Here is a 24,742-nt window from a genome sequence, read left to right as displayed (position 1 = left end):
GTAAGTCATGTGTGTTTTTAACATAAACTTGTGTGTGAATGAGAACTTAGTTTAGTACTCGCATGCTGTGACATCCGCTTTCTGTGCGTGTGCTTCGGATGTGTGCTCTTAGAAAACCGTATATCAGAAGTTTAAACTAATATGCATGATTTCAGCGTGATAAACATGATAATCAGAACCAAAAGAGATGTTTTTAGCAGATACAAGCTGTAATGGCGTAGCTCTATGCTGGAAAAGGGGGCGGGGAACAGCAGCTCATTTGCATTTAAAGAGCAAAAATAATTCTACTCTTTGTGCAATGGAATATCAATGGTCTCTTCAGTTATTGTTATTACTAAAGAGGTTCATATGTTAATATTTTCAAGAAGTTTCAGATTTTCTTTATAATTCGTGCAATGTCAAGTACCCATTTTTCTTCAGGCTCTTTCAGGTAAATTGGGACACTGCATCTGGTAATGCAGTTTCATGCAGACTTGTTAAAGCACTTGCGTATCATTGCTCCTTTGTTGATTTTGATTGCTTCTATTGTCCTCATTTGTAAGTCGCTTTGGATTAAAGCATCTGCTGAAAGACTAAATGTAAATGTTAACGTAATGTAACAATACAATTACACTTATATAATTATATATTTATATAAATTACATTCTAATGTAAAATCTCAAGTAACAAATTTCAGTTATAAAAATGTTCTGGAAATGTTGAAATGTCTAGTTTCCTTGTTGAAATTACGTTATTTAAAGGCGACTAAAATGTTTCTTAAACATTCTACTAATTTTATTTTACCCGAAATATAACATTATTTGAACAACAATATGGTTTAGTAATTAAAATCATTGAATTATTGTCCGTGCAGAGGCTATTCCGTTTTATTGATCTATGGCGCATTCATTTTGATTCTTTACACTTGTAATGATGTCCAGTGACTTGTTTGCATTATTTATGCATTATTTTATTTATTTGTAAGACTTTTTTATGACTAAATTTGGTAATAGGAGAGTAAAATAATTTTTAAAACGTACACCGTTCAAACTAGGCTGCTTATGTTGAAGTGTTTGGGATGTGGGTTTTAATGATGAGAACTTTTTTGTAATCAGGCTCTCAAAAAGTATATAAAAATTTGGATATAGATTTATCGGCCAACATATCGGTTATCGGTTTTCAAAAATAAAGAATTATCAGTTATCGGTATCGGCCAAAATGTTAATATCGGTGCATCCCTAATTTATTTTTAATATTCTAAGAACATTAAAATGTCCAGTTTACTTGTGATTAGAATGTCATTGAAAGGTCACAACAATGCTTCTTTTAACATTCTACTGACCTTTTTCCTGAAATGTAATATTATTTTTTTATATTCTAAGAATGTTACAATGTCAAGTTTTCTTGTCATGATTAAAAATTATATTTAAAGGTGACTAAAATGTTTCCTAAACGTTCTACAAATTTTATTTTCCCAAAAAATATAATGTTATTTGAAGGTTTATTTGTAATATTCTGAGAAAGATTAAAACGTCCAGTTTTCTTGTTGTGATTATAATGTTATTTAAAGGTTACTAAAACGTTTCTTAAACGTTCTAATTTTAATTTACCCAAAATATAATGTTATTTGAATGTTAATTCTGAGAAAAGTTAAAATGTCTAGTTTTCTTGTCATGATATAATGTTATATAAATGTTTATTTTTAATATTCTAAGAACATTCAAATGTCCAGTTTTCTTGTCATGATTAGAGGTTACAAAATGTTCCACTGATTTTATTTTTCGCCAAAAAATTATGTTATTTGAATGTTTATTTTTGATATTTTAAAAACACTATATCCAGTTTTCTTGTAGTGATTACAACGTTATTTAAAGGTTACAAAAATGTTTAATAAACTTTCTACTAATTTTATTTTCCCCCAAAATATATTGTTATTTAAACGTTTATTTTTTGACATTCTAAGAACATTAAAATGACCAGTTTTCTTGTTGTGATTAGAATGTTATTTAAACGTTACAAAAACGTTTCTTAGAACTTTCAAGTACAAATAACATCATATTTACGTTCCAAGAATGTTGATCTCAGAACTTGGTTTTGAACATTATGAGAACGTATATCAAATATTTATAAGGTTATAAGAACATTCCATAATGTTTTGTCCTAACATTTATATAACTTCCATATAAACCGTTGGTAAAAGTTGTGAGAAGGTTCCCTGTGAGCTGGGATTCTGAAGCAGAGCTGGATTTTTCTGAAACATAAGCATGGGTTTTCAGATCTGCAGTGCAGTGGCAGTGTTAAACATGAAATTTGCATTACATTTGAATGGTAAATGTTATGTAAATATCTATCTGTGAATGCTGACACCTTAATTGAGATTCTATTTAAATACAAGCAAAAAACTAGAAAACACTCTAATTGATCTGGGATGAAAACACAGTAAACAACAGCAGTAATTAATTTAATATTTTTCAATAAAGCACTGGAAAAGCTACAGCATTTTCTTATTTTTAAGATCATTTGAACCCTTTGAGGCATGTCGACTGTTGACTCTCTCAGAATTAATAATTTAGAATGATTAATTCCATATTATTAGAATTATGGAATTATGATGCTCTTGTTTTGAAGTTTTCAACAACCCAAACATTAAGATCATTAAGAATTGAAATGAAACAAAAATGACTAAAACTAAAACAGCACTGAAATAAATGAAGATAAATAGAAATATTAAAAAAGAACAAAAAATTCGATTTTTTAAAATATATAAAAATAATATATATTTTTTTTCATTCTTGTAGATAATTTCTTCAAAGTGGAAGGAGCCAAGGACGCCTTAATATGTGGGAATGCAAGTGATGCTGGGTGAGTTTAATGCGCTTTGAGATTGCTTTGTGGTACAGTGATTTTACTCTGGTATTTTGCTTACCCTTACCAAAAAGTAGTTTATTTTATTAAGTATACTTAAGTAAAGTTCAAGTATATTTTTGTGTTTTTTGGAAATTCTGTACAGAAGATGTGTACTAGCGCCCTCTACAGTATAACAATGAAAACACGGATTCTAGGAACACAAGTATAGCTCAAATATATTTTTTCTAAGTAGGCTATAAGTATACTTAAATGTCATTTTAAGTATATTTCTGAGAAGTACATAAAGCCCATTTCTGAGAAGTACATAAAAAGTAGACTAAAAGTATACTTTCCTATTTTTTTGTTTAAAAGAAGTATACTAATAGCACACTTGAATAAACTTCTTTTTCGTAAGTGTAGTCATGTTTATTTATGATAATTAATTTACTGACAATGGTTTCATAATGTAATTCATTAGCTGTAGGCTGTTTACAGTTGCCAGGCAAGATAGTCGACACACTTTCTTTGCGATTTGTACATTGTAAAGTAAAATTGTACATTTTGGCCAACTTATAGCAAATTCGTTTGTTTGTTTTTGTACGATCATATTCTGGGCTCATCTGCTTGTCTGTTTATAGTATGCATATTCAATGAGGTGTGTATTGAATTTGATCTTTTAATAGTCTTTGTACGTTATTAAGCGTTTTTGAATGTTTTGAATGTTGAAGGTGATCTAAGGATTTGTGGTTTGAATTTGTGACTAAAAATAATGAATAGAATGTGTGTGCGTTACTGGATTTCACCTTCAAACGTGACTCATCCAATCAGACTTGAGGGGCGGAGCTATGCATGTTATGAAAGGTAAAATTAAAGCTAGATTTGGTCGATGTGCAGCAGCTGCTGTAAGAGCCACGAGTGTCTGACTCAGCAGAGCTGTATGTACATGTATGAGTCAGTGGCCTTGACTAACAGCAACCAAACAGACGCCAATCAAGCCCTCCAATCCAGAGTCTTTCTTCATATTTAGACAAGTAAAATACAATCTATTTATCAGTTTATTTTATTATCAGTATTATAATGGATAATGCCATCTGCAACCTGCTTTAAACTAATGGATTTCAGTAAACAAGACTGTCAATAAAAAAAATAAATAAATAAAAAAAAATTAATAGTAAAAAAAAAACATTTATCTACCAAGAACTAATTGGATAAAAAAAAAAAATTAAATTGAAAAAACAATTAAAATACCAGAATGGATTCATGTCATCGACAGGATTATTATAGTAAAAGTAAAACTAAAACCATAAATGTTATACTTGTTACTTGAAAAAAAAAAATGTCACTGATAAAATAAAGTAAAATAAAAATAAAGTGAAATAAAATAAATGACAGAATAAAATAAAATATTAAAAAATGAACTTATTTTATTTCAGCTAGTTTCCAAGGCGACATTTCTCATTTTCATTTAGTTTAACTTGATGTACTAAAATAACTAAAACTGAAATAAATATGAATAAAAAATATACAGACATATTAAAAAATAAAAAATAATAAAAATGACAAATGCACACAATTATTTTCAACTAAAATTAAAATGACAACATAAAATAAAAAATAAAATAAAAATTATAATAGTATCTAATAATTACCAAAATAAAATAATAAAAATACTAAAATAACACTAATCGTCATTGGAAATGGAAAGTTGCTTTAAACTTTGTTTCTGAAATGAAAATAATTATATAATTATAATAAGAAAACCATAGCAAATAATAACTTGCATTTCTAATAACTTAAGATTATGAAGACAAAACGTGTTTTCTTGGGAATAATGAGCACTTGTGATTCATGTACAGAAACATAAATAATTGAATTTGAATTGAATAATGACTTAAGTACATAGGGTTCACTTTGCAGCAGTTTTCACTTAGAAAATGCTAGTAAATATCACCAATAATTACAAAGAAATTAATTGAATTAAATGCGAAAAACTAAAATCTTATTTTCGTGTAAAACACACTAATCATCTAAAAACCATTTTTACAGAATAGTTGAAATGCATAAATGAGAATGTAAACACAGTACTGAACAAATATAATAATAATCCAGTCTGTGGTGTGAAATCCTGCAGCTCAGAGGAACATCGGTGTGTGTGTTCATAACTGAAGGAGTGTATGTGAGTTTATATGAGTGTATGGCATTGCGTCCGCTCAGGAGGGATTTGTACAGTATGTGCTGATGGTCATTTCTCTGCTTACATAAGCTCGCAGGAGCTCACTTCAGTGAGTCATGACATCTTCAGTCTCTTACGAGAAAACGAGCTGCTGCTGAGGAGCTCTGAGGGTTAGAGGTTACTTAACAGATCACCAGGTGAAGTTTAGTCTCTAAATGATCAACCACACAATCTACTGCATGCCTTCTGTCTCTGATTGATAGACTTTAGACTCAATCAGCACTGGATTGCATTGCATTATATGTTTGGATCATTTAAATCTCATCTTACTGAAACCTGTTATTGGAGATATAGATTGATGACTGATATTTAGATCAGTTTTTGTAAGTATCCGCTACACTGTTATAAATATCTCACCGACTTACATTACAAGCTATCAGAATTTCATCTCAATTTTTAGCCTTATAAATATTAGCATCTGCATCAAATTGCATATGTTTGCTGCGTTTGGGCCTCTGAATAAAACTGAGCTCTTTTCCTCCATGATCTCACGATATCAGACTACACTGAAAAAAATGATACTACATTTTTTTCTTTTAAGGTAAGTGGTTGCAAACAATTTATTTTAGCTACATTAAAAATTTTTTTGTAAAAGTTAGTCAACTAAATTTGCTTATTTAAATGTAGCTAAAATAAAGTGATTGCAACCACTTACCTTAAAAAAAAATTTAGTATAATTTTTTTCAGTGTATCAGACTAAAGCCTGATGCATCAAATGCTGGTGTCTTTTTTATTTTTAAAAATATTTAATATAAAGGTTCAATAAACTTAGTTATTTCAGACTTTTATTTTATATAATCAAGCTTTACAGGGTTAAATTACATTAATAATTATTAATAAAAAAAAACTGAAATATAAGAAACATTTTTTAAGTTTTTCTTTTTTTGTATATTGTGACTGTTTATCAGTTTTTATCATGTCAGGCTTTACAGGGTTAAACACCACTAATTATTAACAAAAATACAAATGATGTTTTTTTACAAGTATTTTTGGGCTAGGTTAAATAAACTGTTCCATTAAAAAAAATAAGTTTTTGACAATAATTTCATGTGAGTATTTACAGGGTTAAACACCAGTAATAATTAAAAACTAAAAATATAATAAAAAATGATGTATTATATAGTCTAAGATTAAACAAACTGTTTCATAAAAAAATATTTTGGATGCGATTAATCACGATTAATCGTTTGACAGCACTAAAAGTAACATTCCCATTAATAATGTTATCAAAATGTTATTTACACTGCAAAAAATGGTTTTCTTACGTAGATATTTATGCTAGAAAACAAGACAAAAATACTAAGAATTCTTGAATCAAGATGAATTTACTTTACAAGTAAAATGACTTAAGATATTATGTCTTATTTTCTGAAAAGATTAGTTTTTGCTTAAAACAAGCAAAAATATCTGCCAATGGGGCAAGACCAATAATCTTGTTTAGCCTTTGAATTAAGATTATTTTTCTTACCTCATTAGCAGATATTTTTGCTTGTTTTAAGCAAAAGCTTACAATTTTTTTTTTTTTCAAAAAACAAGACTTAATATCTTGAGTCATTTTACTTGTAAATGCATCTTGATTCAAGAATGTTTAGACAGTTATACTAGAAAACAAGACAAAAATGCTAATAAAAATATTTTTTTTTGCAGTGGATACATCATTCATACATGTTTTTCTGAAACATTCCAAAACAACAGTTTGTTTGTTTTTTGCATTTAAAAAAAAAATTTAACTACTTCAAAAGTAACATTCCTATTATGTTTTCAAAATGTTAAAATTGAACTTTCCCTCAATGCTTTCTGTAACATTCACATAATCAAGAAAAAATAAAAAATAAAATAAAAACTGGAGAACATTTAGAAATAACATTTTCATAATGTTAGCAAAACATTTTAGAACCTATTTTTGTTAGATGGTTAGTTACTTATATGTCCAACTAATAAAAAAAAACAGTTTATTTATATTTTAAGGGGATAATGTCTGAAACAGCATTTGCACAAATACGTTTATACTAAACACAACCAACAAAACCATATTTAAAAACATTGTGATGAAGATTAACAGCTAAATGCTGCTGTTAAATTCTGTGCAGGGAATCTGAAATATTGATTCATTTTTGAAACTGGATCATCTACAGAATCATCTGAACGAACTGATTCACTAAAATGAATCAAATTTCCCAATGCTTACAACATCTGTAAAACTGCATGAACAAAAAATTCCATAAAAAACTGTAATATAAAGTTTTGTGATACTAAATCTGTTTTAAAAAAGCAACTGAGGTACTGCAAGGCTATTATAGCTAACTAAAACTTTAATAAATAAATAAATACACACAATAAAATTCCTAAAACTGTAACTAAAAATGGAAATGAAAGCAGAAAATATTATTAAAAATGTTAATTAAAAATTTTAATGAGACTAGAATAACACTGCTTCGCAGACAAGTGTTATTATATAAACTAGTGGTTATAAATACAGCACTAATGTAAGTGTGATATAATGTGCTCTGCTGTCAGCTAATGGTGGTATATAAATATTTTTGGAGAGCACATCAACAAGTAATCACTGACCTTCATCACAGCGTCCGCTCACGCCGACTGACCACCAGCTTTATCACTCACTGATTTTCTAGGAACTCCAAACATCTCGATTAAAACATCGTCTCGTGTGTCGTAGTAATTATAGGCTGTTAGTGGACGAGTCTATTAATAAACTGCGATTAGCTTGTATTTTGACCTTAATGGATCTGACTGAGAGGTCACTCACATGAAATAAAATGTTCACTTAAAATAACTCAGTAATAAACAACCAAATATGGCTTCAGACTAACAGCTTCATTGCTTTTTGAATGGTCAGATTTCTTAGTCATCAAAAAACAAACACAAAAATGTTAATTTTACTGCACCAGATTTATTCCTTCATTTCTGATTGTGTTTTTACTCGGGATGTGCATCTCCATAACTGAGGCCGATGCGATATGTTTCTCGATGCACAGCCAATGATACGATACATTAAAGATAATTATGAAGCAGCTACCGATGCGATGCGAATCAGCCCTATTACGACGCGGTGCGATTTTTATTCGATTCAACACAATGCATTTCAATGCAATACGATGCAATGGGAAAAAATATGATGCAATGCAATTCAATATGGTACAGATAGGTTGCTTTTATTTCTTTGGTTCAGACAGACAGGCGTGCTAATCTCTATTCTATGAGACTCTCGGGACACGCTTTAGTCTTCGTAGTGTTGTGATACGTTATATTCTCGTAGCAGCAGTGGTGATGAGAGAAAGCACTTGAGAAACAGTTTGGAGAGAAGAAATGCTGATTTTATGTTGATGAAAAAATACTGATAATTTACCAAAGATACTGAGTAAATGCTTATTTAAAAAACCCTAAATTTATTAATTTACTTAATTTGTGGTAAAGTGTTTTTACTGGAAAATGAGACAAGAAATACTAATTAAATGTGGATTATGAAACCATGATGAAATAATACTGATTAAACACTCTAATTTACCAATAATACTGAGTAAATACCAATAAAAAACAATACCAATAAAACCCAATTTTTTCTATTACTTAATTTCTGATAGATAGATAAATAGATAGATATTAGATAGATAGATAGATAGATAGATATTAGATAGCTATATGATAGATAGATAGATAGATAGATATTAGATAGCTAGATGATAGATAGATAGATAGATAGATAGATAGATGGATAGATATTAGATAGCTAGATGATAGATAGATAAATAGATAGATAGATATTAGATAGATAGATAAATAGATAGATATTAGATAGATAGATAGATAGATAGATAAATAGATAGATATTAGATAGATAGATAGATAGATTTTCTTTCTACTGAAAAATGAGACAAAAAATACTGATTTTCAAACCATAATACTTATTAAATGCCGATAATTAACCGATAATGTTGAGTAAATACCGATAACCCCCCATTTATTTATTTATTGAAAACAAGACAAAAAATATTGATTAAATGTTGATTTTAAAACCATAAAGAAATAATACAGATACTCGATTTACTGAAAATACCAAGTACTGATTAAATAAACAAAAAATCTAACTAAAAACTTTATATATATGTCTATCTAAAAAATAGATATGTAGATGAATTATACTGATAAAATCTATCTATCTATCTATCTATCTATCTATCTATCTATCTATCTATCTATTATTAAAACCAGGTACATACATATGAAAGTAAATAGAGTAAATAACTTACTTTTAGTGCACACTAAAGAAAATATCACTTGAAGTAATATAATGCTAATGCCTAAAGCAAATAAGCCTAAATAAAAAATTAACTTAAATGATTTTAGCAAATGGCTGCAATATAACAAAGAGTGAAAAATTTAAGGGGGTCTGAATACTTTCCGTACCCACTGTATATGTCTATCTAAAAAATAGATATGTAGATGAATTATACTGATAAAATCTATCTATCTATCTATCTATCTATCTATCTATCTATCTATCTATCTATTATTAAAACCAGGTACATACATATGAAAGTAAATAGAGTAAATAACTTACTTTTAGTGCACACTAAAGAAAATATCACTTGAAGTAATATAATGCTAATGCCTAAAGCAAATAAGCCTAAATAAAAAACAAGGCCTATATACTGTAAGGTTCAAGAGAAGCATGTGTGGTTTTGCCCTAAAAGAGGTGATGTTGTTTTATTATTATCAATATGATTAATATCTCCATATGTAGGTCGTACAGCACAGGCTCTCTGTGTCTGAAGCCACTGTTCTTCACGTCAGTGTGTTTGTTTCCTCTGTTCGTTTATTTCCCTCAGGGATCAATTAAGTGGATTAATCCAGTGGTCTTATTTTAGCCATTGTTAGCGTGCAGCTCTGGTCACCTTGTGAACCTGGATGGAAACCTGAGTTGAAGGCTGACGGCGTTTCAAACAGAAGCGCTCACCTCGTTTCACCTCCTCGCCTGTTGTTGGAGGGCTAGACTCAGTCTCTGTCACTCCATCTGTGGCGCTGGACCAAATAACTGATCAAACTGTAAGAGAAGGGCCAGACCTCCTAAACACTCGGGAGCATTTGTCTAAAAAGAAAATATTCCCCAAAAGTTTATAAAACAGTGATTTTGCTCTGGTAGCACTGGATGACATTGCATTGCATTGCATTGCACTGCACTGCACTGCATAACATAACATAACATAACATAACATAACATAACATAACATAACATAACATAACATAACATAACATAACATAACATAACATAACATAACATAACATAACATAACATAACATAACATAACATAACATAACATAACATAACATAACATAACATAACATAACATAACATAACATAACATAACATAACATAAAATAAAATAAAATAAAATAAAATAAAATAAAATAAAATAAAATAAAATAAATAAAATAAAATAAATGAACGAACGAACGAACGAACGAACGAACAAATAAAATAAAATAAAATAAAATAAAATAAATAAAAAATTTAAAATAAAAAAAAATTAAATAAAAAAAACAAAACGAAACACCGAAAATTATCGGCCGAAAATGGCATTTTTGGTTTTTGGCCAAAATAGAAAAACAGCCGAAAATATACATATAATATATATGGCGCATTTAATATATATATATAATGAAAGTGTGGTTATTTTATTGGCTTGTGTTTTTTTTTAATTCAGTATCATTAAAATTTTGTTAAATTTAAAAAGTCTTACAAAATGACTTTATATTATTTAATAAAATAATAAATAATCATTACAAAGCATATTCGGTTTCGGTTTTCGGCCCAGAATTTTCATTTCGTTGCATCCCTAATATTCAGTATACTGTATATCTTAATAATGTTCTAAAATGTATGTTTTTTTTAACCAGTTTAATAAATATTTCATGTAAATCAAATATTCAGTAATTTATACAGTTTTTAGATTAATAGAAATAATAACAATAATAAAATAAGAAATAATAAAAAAAAGAAGTGCATAAGATAATGATATTCACAATTGTTCGTTCAAAATACTTGTAAATGGTATACTATATATTAAAAATTAAACATTGATATATATTATATTTAATAATCACACAAAAAAAGAAATTACATAAAAATATATCTTAATAATAACAGAAAAAAGTAAAAAAAAAAAAAAAAAAATTCTATATTTAGTATAAATATTTTTTTGGATATAAATGAATATTATAAATATAGATATAAATATAAACATGTAAATATTTACATTTATTTATATAGGAATTATATACACACATTTTGCATTATTCAAAACATTATGCCCATATTCGAAAAGCAAATATAAATATATATTATGTCATTAATTAATTTTAATTTCAAAATACTTGTAAATGTAATGATAAATGAACACATTTATATAATATACTAATATAACATATATGTACTTTTTATATCACTGTAGTATTTTCATTATATATAATGCAAATTCATTATAACATTATATTCACATCCCAAAGACAAAGAACTCAATATTATATTATATTATATTTATATTTAAATCCTGAAATCAGCATAGAAAATGCAAAAAAAAAAAAAAAGTTTCCAGATGCTGTCTAGACCTGATATTTTCAGTCTGTCCTGAAATCATTGAAATCACTAATCAATGTTGATTGCCAGATCAAATCCAAAACTCCAGTTGTGTGCTTTTTCTCCTGGCATCAGTTTGATGCCAACCAAACTCTCTCCCCGCTCGTCTATATTACTTTTCCTAAATATATCAGCATCATCTTTATACAATAAAGCGTCGACATCTCGTCATCTGAGCTCTCTTTGTGTCTTTGTACTTAGTTACTGTGTTGCGTTATAGTGAGACGTTTAATCTTGCGCGTGTCAATCCGGCCGATCGGAGCGACATCTGATCCTGCAGCAGGGTCCAGAGATCAGACTCCCAAAGGAAGTAACCTTGAGTCCATCTTGGCTCATAACAGCATAACAGTTATTCAAACAGAACCGACAGATTGGTTTACACACACGGCTCCTAACAGAGATTCCTAGAGCCTGTCCATCGGCCCCGGCCCCGGGGCTCCTATTCTCAGGACCCTGACAGGACAGAGGGACTCTCTAGCGCTCAAAATAGAGCATGTCGAAATGCTTTGTGTCCCAGCAATGCGGTCCCAGCTGCCAGTGTGCTGAGAGGGGCTTCTTTGACAAATTTTCCGAGTGACTCTGAGCTGGAACTCAATGACAACAGCAGATCATTGATGGAGAGCCATACCACATATGTGACCCTGGAGCACAAAACCAGTCTTAAGTGTAAATTTTTCAAAATTGAGATTTATGTATCATCTGAAAGCTGATAAATAAGCTTTCCATTGATGTGTGGTTTGTTAGGATAGGACAATATTTGGTTGAGATACAACTATTTGAAAATCTGGAATCTGAGGGTGCAAAAAAATCTGAATATTGAGAAAATCATCTTTAAAGTTGTTCAAATAAAGTTTGTAGCAATGCATATTACTAATCAAAAATTACGTTTTGATATATTTGCGGCAGGAAATGTACAAAATATCTTCATGGAACATGATCTTTACTTAATATCCTAATGATTTTTGGCATAACAGAAAAATCAATCATTTTGACCCATACAATGTATTGTTGGCTATTGCTACAAATATACCCCAGCGACTTAAGACTGCTTTTGTGCTCCAGGCTCACATTTCTGCTCTCGTTTCCCTCTTAAACATCCTCAAAACAAGGTGCATCTTGAAGCAAGTTTGCATAAGACAGTAAAAAATGGTTTTCAGAGAATATTTCTTGACTAAGTTCTCTTTTTTTGTGATTATAAAAATAAAAATAAAACTTACTTTTGAAGTACATTGATCTTGTTATAAGGATGTTTAGGTAGTGTTTTTTTTAATTTTTTTTAAGGAAAACTACATTAAAAAAATGCTGATTTAAACTTTTACTGTCAACCAAAACTGATACAATAATATATATATATATATATATATATTTATATATATTAAAAAAAGTAACAAATTATTTAATTGAAAAAAATATATATATATATATATATATATATATATATATATTAAAAAAAGTAACAAATTGATTAATTGTTGATTTTTAAAGCCATGATGAAATAATATTTAATAAATATTGGTTAAAAAAATATTTGTTTAAACTGTTGATAAAAACCATATCTAAATAATCAATAACACAAAAAATAACAATTGAACTATTATTTATTCCTTCATTTCTTTGATATTTTTTTTAACTGTCAATATAAACAATATCTAAATAATGAGAAAACAAGATAAAATACTGATTATGTGTTGATTTTAAAACTATGATAAAATAATACTAATTACATATTAATGAAATTTTTTTTTTTTAATTTATTGTAAATAAAAACTAAATATAAATAATCAGTAACAAAACATTTTATACTGGAAAACAAGAAATAAAAATAGTGATTAAATGTTGATTTTAAAAGCATGATGATATTTTGTGCATGCTGACCATGATGAAATAATACTAATTAAATATTGATGATTTTTTATCTGTTTATTTTTTCTGTCAATAAAAACGTAATAACCTAAATAATAAATAACAAAGCTTGTTTTTTAACTGGGGGGGAAAAATACTGATTAAATGTAGATTTTAAAACCATTATTATTTTGTGTATGTTGACCATGATGAAATACTAGTGATTAAATAGCAATATTTTCTCTTGTCAATATAAAAAATAATGAAATTATTTTCCACCGAAGTATCACTATTTATTTTCTGTCATAAACTCGAAGCCACGCTGCTGTAAACAGTCCCAATCTCGAGCACGTTGTGCCACACGAGGAAGGAAGCGGTGGTTGGTATCAGTGCGTCTGGGGTCCGGGGCCCCGTCCAAACCCGACTGAAGTGGGGCCCATCCATTAGCACGTCCTTCAGGGACACGGCGAGGTGTGTGAGTGTGATAGCAGCCGTCACCCGCACCCTCACGCTCTCAGCAGACGAAGCGCTGGCGCCACCGGCCCCTCAGAGCCACTGTTAGTCAGAGAGCCAGGGGTTTGTTCTTCTCTTTGGGAACAGGGAGGACAACAGGTTGGAACTCACTACGAGAAAACATCATTTATGTGAATTTAACACATTTAAAGGGTTAGTTCACCCCAAAATTAAAATTCTGTCATTAATTACTCACCCTCATGTCGTTCCAAACCCGTAAGACCTTCCTTCATCTTCGGAACACAAATTAAGATATTTCTGATGAAATCCGAGAGCTCTCTGACCCTCCCATAGACAGAAACTCAACTGTAAAACAGTCCATGTGACATCAGTGGCTCAACTTCAATTTTGCGAAGCTACGAGAATACTTTTTGTGCGCAAAGAAAACAAGAATAACAATTTATTCAACAATTCTTGTCCCCCAAGTTACTGTCTTCTGCCATTTTGGAGAGTATCACAACGCATACACACGCTTTCCCCTAAGCGTAAACATAGCTGATTACGTTGATTATGTTCTTGGGTATATATATATATTAGGCTTGCTGTGATAGATGGTGTTTTCGGTTATACCGGTGTTAAGTCGCAACACAAGAAAGACAAGACGATGGCAGAAGATTGTTTAGAAAGGAAATGCAAAGGCGCCTGTTTGGCAATATTTTAGATTTGGAAAAGCCTATTGACTAGAAGTTTTTTAAACATTCGTTTCTCATTTATTTGGTTCCATGGTGTTTGCTGATTACTTTATTTATACTTTGTGCATTTTATTTATGTTATTTTACATCAAGGTGTATATGCCGTGCCTCCAAGCTTTCTTATTCGTTTTGCTAATAAACGTTCTATGTTTCTTATTTGGTTCCACAGTGTTTGCTGATTTTCAGTTTTATATAGCTATTTAAACTTTGTGTAGCCTAAGTAATTTGTTATTTTGGAGATACCGCTTTTTGACTTTCATGAGCTGTAAGTTCTAATCATCAAAATTAAAACAAAAAAACTTTTGAAATGTTTCACTTTTTGAAACAAGTTACAAAAAAAAAAAGAACTTTTTCACGATATTATAATTTTTTGAGATGCACCTGTATATACAGGGCAGCGGGCCAAACTCATTTCCTGTACACAATAACAGACTAATGCCGCTAATAACCACTTATTCCTGTTTTCCACAGCAAATGTCCGGATGGTTTTGAATGTATGAAGACCGGACGAAACCCCAACTACGGCTACACCAGCTTCGACAGCTTCGGATGGGCTTTTCTCTCGCTTTTCAGACTCATGACACAAGATTACTGGGAAAACCTCTATCATCACGTCAGTAGACTGTCTGTTCGCTCTCATTACATCACACTCAAGCATTACAAACTTCATTGGTAGCTGGATGACATACGTTTCTTAAAAATATGTATTTTTTTAAAGAAATTAGTATTTTTATTTGTAAAGGATGCATTAAATCCAGTAAAAATGCAATCAAATCAATTTTGTTTTGTATTTAATATAAAATATTTAATATTTAATTATAAAAAAAACTATCATAAAATGTATAAATATATAATTTATATGCATGCACTACCATTTGGGGTCAGTAATTTAATTTATTTATTTATAATTTTTTTTAAAGAAAGAAAATAATACAGTACTTCTATTCAGCAAGGACGCGTTAAATTGATAAAAAGTGACAGTAAAGACATTTATAAATGAATGCATTTCAAATAAATGCTGTTCTTTTGAACTTTCTATTCATCTGTGAGTCCTGAAAAATAAAATGTATCACAGTTTTCACAAAAATATTGTGCAGCACAACTGTTTTCAGCATTGATGATAATCAGAAATGTTTCTTGAGCAGCAAATCAGCATATTAGAATGATTTCTGAAGATCATGTGACACTGAAGACTGTAGTAATAATGCTGAAAATTCAGCTTTGATCACAGAAATAAATTATATTTTAACAGATATTCACATAGAAAACGGCTGTTTTAAATGATAATAACTTTTTAAATTTTTACTGTATTTTTGATCAAATAAATGCAGCCTTGCTGAGCAGAAAAACCCTAAAACTTTGAAGGGTAGTGAATATGTAAATATAGAATTCAATGTAATTTATGTCTATATCTTGGCATCAAAATGTCAAAAATGATGCAAAACTTTTGGATGGTAGTGTATGTATAAATTAAGCCTTTATTCATCTGTTTTCATCCATTGATTAGGCTGTTTTTGAGAGTTGACTGTAGATTACTTTAGAATAACCTTTGATTGATTAGTCTGACCGATGCATCTGTCTGACACTAATTACAAGCTTGTGAACAGATATTGCACATGCGTTTTTCTTCAACGTAATCTGCGAGTTCTTGCAGCCATTGTGATCTGACGCTGTTGTTGTGCTGACAGACACTGCGCTCGGTGGGAAAAGCGTACATGGTGTTTTTTGTGCTGGTGATCTTCCTGGGCTCCTTTTACCTGGTGAACCTGATCCTGGCTGTGGTGGCCATGGCGTACGAGGAGCAGAACCAGGCCACCATCGCAGAAGCCCTGCAGAAAGAGCAAGAGTTTCAGCTCGCCATGGAGCAGCTGAAGAAGGAACAGCAGGTACGTCTGATTAAATCAAATGTAACAGTAAAATAAATAAATGGGGCTGCACAATTAATCTAAAGAAACTGGCATTGTGATATATCTAAGTGCGATTTAGCTTGGCTTAGTACAGCGATCATATGCTGTAGTTAGTTAAGTATCTAATCTGTTTTCACAGTGAAGCTCGGCACTGTGTTCATTTACACACGCGCATCTTATAATACAGTGTTTTCAGTGTCTCTCAGTGCTTCACTGTAAATGTAGTGAACATCTGTGCATGAGCTGCGAGATTAATGTGCATTTGGGAATGCAACGCGTGGTAGATTCACTAACTTTCATATTTCAGATTCATATTTACAAACGTGCATTTCTAACATTTTTGCGGACAAAAGTTTACAGGATTGAAATTTTAAAAGCAAAGGATTTAAGATATGAATAATAGTAATTTTCCTTGTAGTGTACAATAAAAAAATATTAAAATATAAATATTTATAATATCACAATTATATAGATTTTTTTTTAAATGTTCCAGTATAAATGCAATTTTCAACAGCAATGTATTTCTGTCTTAATTTGTTATAATAATAATAATAATAATAAATAAATAAAATATTAGTATTATAACTTGTGGTGTAAAATAAAACAATTATTATAATATCACATTTCATATAGATTTTTTTTAATTTTACAGTACATTTGTAATTTACAAACAGCAATGTATTTCTGTCTGAATTTTTTATAATTTAAAGAGTTAAAAAATAATAAAAATAATCATGAAAATGAAAATAATAATAATAATAATAAATATATCTGATTGAATCAATAACGTACAAGAAGTCATGCCCCATTGTGCCTATAATTATGACTTTGTGTCCCTCAGGCGGCTCAGAAAGCACAAGAAACTGAGTCCATCTTGACGGCCGACGTGTCGCCGTTCTCCTCACAAGACAAAGGGAATCTGGACCGGAGGAAAAGCTCGAGACTGCTGTCTGAAGGAACGGAGGACGGCAACAATGACAAATCAGCCAAGATGGACACTATAGAGGGGATGAAGGTACATTTATCACCCAAAATCATTCATCACTCCTCATTTACTCACCTGTATGCCATTTTATTCTGTGGAAATGTCTCCAGTTAAAGGACAAGTTCACTTCCAGAATAAAAATTTCCTGATAATTTACTCACCCCCATGTCTTCCAAGATGTTCATGTCTTTCTTTCTTCAGTCGCAAAGAAATGAAGTTTTCCAGGATTTTTCTCCATATAGTGGACTTCAGTGGTGCTCAACGGATTGAAGGTTAAAAATGCAGTTTCAATGCAGCTTCAAAGAGCTCTACACAAACCCAGCCGAAACATAAGGGCCTTTCGCCTCTAGCGAAACGATCGATCATTTTCTGAAAAAAATTACATTTATACTAGGGATGCACCAATGTATCGGCCGCCGATATATATCGGCTGATTTTTCCTCAATTTACAACCATCGGCATATCGGCTATATAAGGAAAAAGGTTTTTTGAGGAAAACATTCCAGGATTTTTGTCCATATAGTGGACTTCAGTGGTGCTCAACGGATTGAAGGTTAAAAATGCAGTTTCAATGCAGCTTCAAAGAGCTCTACACAAACCCAGCCGAAACATAAGGGCCTTTCGCCTCTAGCGAAACGATCGATCATTTTCTGAAAAAAATTACATTTATACTAGGGATGCACCAATGTATCGGCCGCCGATATATATCGGCTGATTTTTCCTCAATTTACAACCATCGGCATATCGGCTATATAAGGAAAAAGGCCGATATAACAAACCGATGGTTTATTAATTAACTGCGTGAAGGCACTGAGCTGTATAATGTCTGTTGCATAATCCTAGTGCTGCTGTCTGCACTTTAATGCTAATCAAATAACAAAAGACAAAAGATCGCACACTATTCTTGACTAAATAACTTTTGTAACTTTAATAAGTGTAGCGGACCTCATCTGAATGATGACTAAACCTTTACTGATGTTTTATTAAGTTTATTGCGTCCTTTTTCACTAGAAAAAAAAAAGTTGCATCTCAGAGTCCCGCCTTAGTAAAGGAGATCTCATACATATTTAAACGTATAAAACATATTAAAATGTATACAAAAACAAATTAGAAGATTAATCATAATAAAGTCTGTTACAATAAAGGAGGCTTAATATGTATTTAATTTATACAGTGAAGTGTTATTTTACATTTGTTGACTTTATTTCTGTACCTGAAAACTGTTAAACCTACCAAAAAGCACTGTTTATTTAATATGTATCTTTGTTCTGTTGTATTTATGTAGGCCTGCTGAATGTTAAATGGATCCAATCCATGTTCATTAGAAATTATTCGATGATGCAGCAATAAAACTGCTAGTATAATTTATTGCAGGTGCTTTTGAACTTTGCTGATTTAAAACATGATCAAAATACTATCTATTTTGATGCCAAAATATCAAATAAAAGAGGAAGTAACAAATATCGGTATCGGAATCGGCCAATAATTGTTTGTTAAAATCGGTATCGGCCCCAAAAAATCCTATCGGTGCATCCCTAATTTATACACTTTTTAACCACAAATGCTGGGCTAGCATTAACTCTTTATTAGGTGATATTGGAAAGGTTAGCGTGACATAGTCGGAAGTACCAACCCAGTGTTTAGAAAGCGAACATGCAAAAAAGTCAAATGCCCTTTACAAAAAAGGTAAAACAACGATGTCAGATGATTTTAAAGTTGGAGGTGAAAATAAGATGGAGTTTTTAAACGAAGTACAGAAATGAAGAACTAACCGCGCGTGATTTTTCCAACATGATTGCGTAATGTGTGAAGAAGCTGAGCTGTGGTTAAAAAGTGTATAAATATTAATTTTTTAAAGAAAATTATCGATCGTTTCGCTAGATAAGGCCCTTTTTCCTCGGCTGGGATCGTGTAGAGCTCTGTGAATCTACATTGAAACTGAAATCGTTGTCCACCATTGAAGTCCACTATATGGAGAAAAATCCTGGAATGACGTAAACATAATTTCTTTGCAACTGAAGAAAGAAAGACATGAACATCTTGGAAGACGTGGGGGTGAGTAAATTATCAGGAATTTTTTATTCTGGAAGTGGACTTATCCTTTAAAGGGGTCACTGGATGCCCATTTTCCAAGTCTGCTGGTCCTGGCCTGGAGACTCCGCAGTCTCCTCCCTGATGGCAGCAGACTGAAGAAGCTGTGTGTCGGGTGGGTGGGATCACCTGCAATGCAGAGGGCTTTGCAGGTGAGAAGTATAACATACTTTGGTTAAAATTTCTCAATGGTAGTGTAAAACAACATCCTTTTTACCCTTTCAAAAACAGCTGTGTTCACAGCGACCCGTTTTGGTGCATGTCCCTTTAAATGCTAATGAGATCTGCTGACCCCACCCCTCTCTTCCATGGGGTGATGAGCCGTTCTCATGAGACTGTAAACTTTAGCCGTGGAACTTGCTAACTAGCACATTATTAGGAAAGGCGATTTGCAAAGATTCATAAAAAATACTCACTTCTTCTGGAGGTGAAGCTGGATCACAAATGATTCGCACGAACATAAATGCATTTATGTTGATCGGGGGCACATTCCCTTCAGAAACAATTGTAATCCACTGCGTCTTCAGCGGCTGAGATGTCGGGAGTAAATGACGACTGCTGTTCATTATTACATCCAACAACGAAACACCTCAATTCGCTTAGGAGCCATTCTTGTCTACATCTGCACCAGTGTTAAAACAATGGCGGACTGATGACAGCTCACTCAAGGTAAAACGCCAGTGTCAATCATCAATCTTGGGAGGAGCCTGGGTCTGTGTGACATCACTCAGCCAAGAATCTGAGAACGGCTTGATTTGAGTAAGGGGTTATTATTTTGGGGGATTTAAAAAAAAACACTAGGTGGATTTTTATCATTATAGGGTGGATGTGTACAAACACTGCCAACACAGATTTGTGACCCTGGAGCACAAAGCCAGTCTTAAGTCGCTGGGGTATAATTGTAGCAATAACTAAATAACATTGTATGGGTCAAAATTATCGATTTTTCTTTTATGCCAAAAATCATTAGGATATTAAGTAAAGATCATGTTCCATGAATATATTCCGCCAAATATTGTCCTATCCTGACAAACCACACATCAATGGAAAGCTTATTTATTCAGCTTCCAGATGATGTATAAATCTAAATTTCACAATATTGACTCTTATGACTGGTTTTGTGGTCCGGGGTCACATTTATGTTCAAACACCATGTAAAAGTGAATTTTGCATCCGATGACCCCTTCAAGTCATTTCATCCTTATGCTTCCAGCAAACGCACTCTCTGCTGGTCCGCACTCTCTCCTTACGAGCCCGACGGGAGAGTCAGGTCAGCATCTTCAACTTCCGGCCGCCGAACAAAGACTCGGAGGTGGATTTCGCCGACGATGAGTTCAGCAATCACGGCGATTCAGACAGCCGCGGCGGGGCGCTGGCTCTGCCCTGGAGCAGGAGACGGACCAGCGCTCAGAGCACCTGCAGCCACAGCTCGCAGTTCTTCTTCCCGAGTCTCAACATCAACGGCAAACTCTTCGTGGCCATGGACCAGAACGGCCTCTCGGGCCAGGGGCCGCTGTCTCCGCTGCCGCTGCCCACCTGCACCATGGAGAAGGTCAAAGAGGAAAGCGTAAGTCACTCTGTGCTTCTGATCAAACCAGCTGAGACCTGGAAATTGGAAACAGCTTGATTGATTTATAATAAAGCACCTGTGCGTCGCTCGGATCTTTAGATGAAGAACTGTGGCTGGAATCGTTTCCTGTGGAGAAACGAGTCAGGATCAGTCTCATGAAGAAATGTCTAGATACTTCTTATAGTATAAGTTTGACTGATACTTTGTCAATCAGGTATGTCAATAATGGTTCATTTATTGATAATTAGCAATGAACACTTTGGCAAACGTGATTGACAATACTATTGCAATAATAATAAATTAATTAATAATAATAAAATTAATAATCATAATAGTAATAATAAAAACTACAAAACAACAACAACAACAACAATAATAAATACAACAGTATAACAGCAACACTAATATTGAATAATAATTATTAAGTATTGTTATTAATAAAAAATTTTAATTAATTAATATATTAATAATAATTAATATTGTTATAATTAATAATAATACCTTCAATAATAATAATAACAACAACAAAACAACAATAATTAATAATTATTTTAAATTACTGATTAACAACAACAACAATAATAACAGTTAATAATAAACAAATATGAATTATTATGCATTATTACCTTTAATAATAGTAATAATAATACCATTGATAATAATAATAATACATAATAATAATTATAAATTCTTATTGTTTAATAATAAAATAATAATAATAATAATAATAATAATTATTATTATTATTATTATTATTAAGTTCTTATAATGGTTTTATTGCTATGATCTACTGATTATGTGCCATTTGATGTCTTTTCTGCTCACCAAGGCTGCATTTATTTGATCAAAAATACAGTAAAAAATGTGAAATATTATTACAATTTAAAAGTAGTGTTTTCTGTGTGAATATCTGTTAAACTGTAATTTATTTCTGTGATCAAAGCTGAATTTTCAGCATCATTACTCCAGTCTTCAGTAGAAATATTTTGTAACATTGTAAATGTCTTTACTGTCACTTTTGATCAATTTAATGTTTTAAATGGTAGTGTAGAATATAATAATTTAAAATTAAATTATTAAACTGGTCATTAAAAAAAAAATCAACATATCTCTACATATTTCACCCCAAATCTAAAGGAAAAAAAAAACATAATGAAACTGAAGCCTTTTGTTAGAAGCATGCATATTTTTGTATTGTGGCATTTGCTAATTATTTGTTTATTTAATCATTTTTCTAACATGTAAAACATTTTTACAGTAATGAGAATTTGGTTAAATATGACCATTTTTGTCAGATTGACCTGTAAACATTGTTAGTTTAGAACAGACGTGAACTGAAGGTTAAGTGTTGTGTGACGAATCCTACAGCAGCTGAACGTTTCCCAGAAACCTCCTCATCTTCTTCAAGGACAAACATAAGAGCTCCAGTCTCTCTGTGTTGCAGTATATTCATTCAGTCAGTTCCTCTATAGCTGTCAGTCACACTGATAACATGCATTATGCTCTTGCCTTCTCTGAGTTCTTTTCTTTTATTGGTAGACTGCAAACATGCTGTGTAATTAATTGTGGTACATAAGAACCTCCACCTCTCTGCTGTTTGCAAATGTTAATTTGTCTGCATGTCAAACGGAATAACTCAAAGACTCAGGTTATTTTAATGCAATAAGTCTTGGGACCAGCAAACATTATGGATTTTTTATTGTCTAGACATTTTGCATTATCCGATATTAAGCTGAAAGCAGCATAATCTAATGGTTTTTACAGTACAGAAGTTATTCCAAGGATATTGCATGGATTGCATCTGACAAAAAACCTGTAAGACCATGTCTAGGTCATATTTCACGTGTGTGTGTGTGTGTGTGTGTGTGTGTGATTAGAATTTATAATTATATTCAGTATACTGTAATTTAGCACTTTTATCCAAAGTGACTTACAAAAGAGGAACAATACTTTTTTTTATTTTATTTATTTATTTATACATGTTCTGAGCAGGTATGTGGAGTTTATTTTTTATATATCTCTATTTTATCACATACAGTACAGACATATTTATCAAAACATGACTCAGAGCGTGCAGTGAGGGATCTGTGATTGGAGAGAGACGTCTCTGTTGCTTTTTCCTGGAAACACAAGTACACTTCCCAGAATGCCGTCTTATCAGTGTACTCAACAGCACTGACCGAAACACCATATGAACCTCTTCAGATGCCATATACTGCCACGCATTAAACAGAAATGCACTTCATGCTTAATTAGCAATAACTGCACGCATCTGTTACATAAGTGACTGCATAAGTGATTTCCATAGATGCATGTTGTACGATACATGTAAAGAAACCGGTAATAATAGATAGAAGATAATGAATGCTATTATTATTATTATTATTATTATTATTATTATCATTAATTTATATTAAATATAATACATATTAAAATATTTTTAAAACAGAGCATAAAACATGTTTAAATTACATTATATATATATATGTATAGTAAAATAAATAAGTAAAATAAATCAAATATATAACTTAATAAGGATTTTTTTCGATCGTTTTTGCATAAAATCCTTTATGAAAAAAATTAAAACAGACACAAATGAGACACTTATTGATGTACTGCAAGAACAGAGAGCTATAAAATGAACGTGGAGCAGCTCTGATATTGAGAAATATATAGTTAATACTGAGACCTCTTGATTCTTTTTACTTTATTGTAGGCAAGTCATAGTCTAATGAGAGACACATGTGAGATTACTGAGGTCTTTTTCTCATCTAAGAAGCAGCAAAATTTCAGTTTGCTCTCCATTTAATCTAAATGCAGTCTAGAGAGTCATTTTTTGATGTATTCAAAGTGATTTTCCTTTCATACGAGCTTTTGAAACGGGAAGTATGACATCCTGCCAGAAATATCTGAATTACTCAGAAAGGAAAGGAGTCTGAAAACTGTCTGGACTGTGTGATGGAGGCACGGATACCCTGTTGTCTTGGTGATGTAGTCATGGTAACGTAGCAACAGATGTTGAATAAGCGTCTCACACACACACACACACACACACACACACAACGGTGTTTCCCGCTCGTCTGAACAGTAGGAGCGGGCGTTCTGGTGGGCCGCGCTTCTGCGTCATTCCTTTGATTACCTGCGATCAAAAGCACATTATATAATCAGAGGGTCATTGTTACAGACAGACATCATATCATTGACTCGAAGACCTCAGATTAAAAACATTAAAACAGCAAATGGATAAAAACATTTGACAAAAATTAACGCATTTCCCAAAACACCCATTATCACTGAAGACTTCTGCTGCTGAGGGTTAATCGCTGCTTTTATTGGGCTTTTGTTTTGCACTAAACAGAATTGATTTTTAAATGCCATTAGGAGTGTTGTAGATTAATATGTGTGTGTGTGTGTGTGTGTGTGTGTGT

At 31.5% G+C, this 24,742-nt stretch overlaps 1 protein-coding gene across 1 annotated transcript in view; it reads left to right on the top strand.

Moving 5' to 3' along the window:
• The window catches only part of LOC107676826 (sodium channel protein type 4 subunit alpha), a 226,579-nt gene that overhangs the window by 90,140 nt on the left and 111,697 nt on the right, over positions 1–24,742 (top strand). Inside the window, 5 exon segments of the mRNA XM_074186965.1 lie at positions 2,778–2,841; positions 15,233–15,374; positions 16,450–16,647; positions 17,510–17,683; positions 20,958–21,311. Of these exon segments, the coding sequence (XP_074043066.1) occupies positions 2,778–2,841; positions 15,233–15,374; positions 16,450–16,647; positions 17,510–17,683; positions 20,958–21,311 (932 nt within the window).

This window comes from Sinocyclocheilus anshuiensis, unplaced genomic scaffold (assembly GCF_001515605.1).
Source record: "Sinocyclocheilus anshuiensis isolate Anshui unplaced genomic scaffold, SAMN03320099.WGS_v1.1 scaffold184, whole genome shotgun sequence".
NCBI lineage: Eukaryota > Metazoa > Chordata > Actinopteri > Cypriniformes > Cyprinidae > Sinocyclocheilus > Sinocyclocheilus anshuiensis.
The sequence above is the reverse complement of the archived record's forward strand: the minus strand, read 5'-3'. Positions and strand labels throughout refer to the sequence as shown.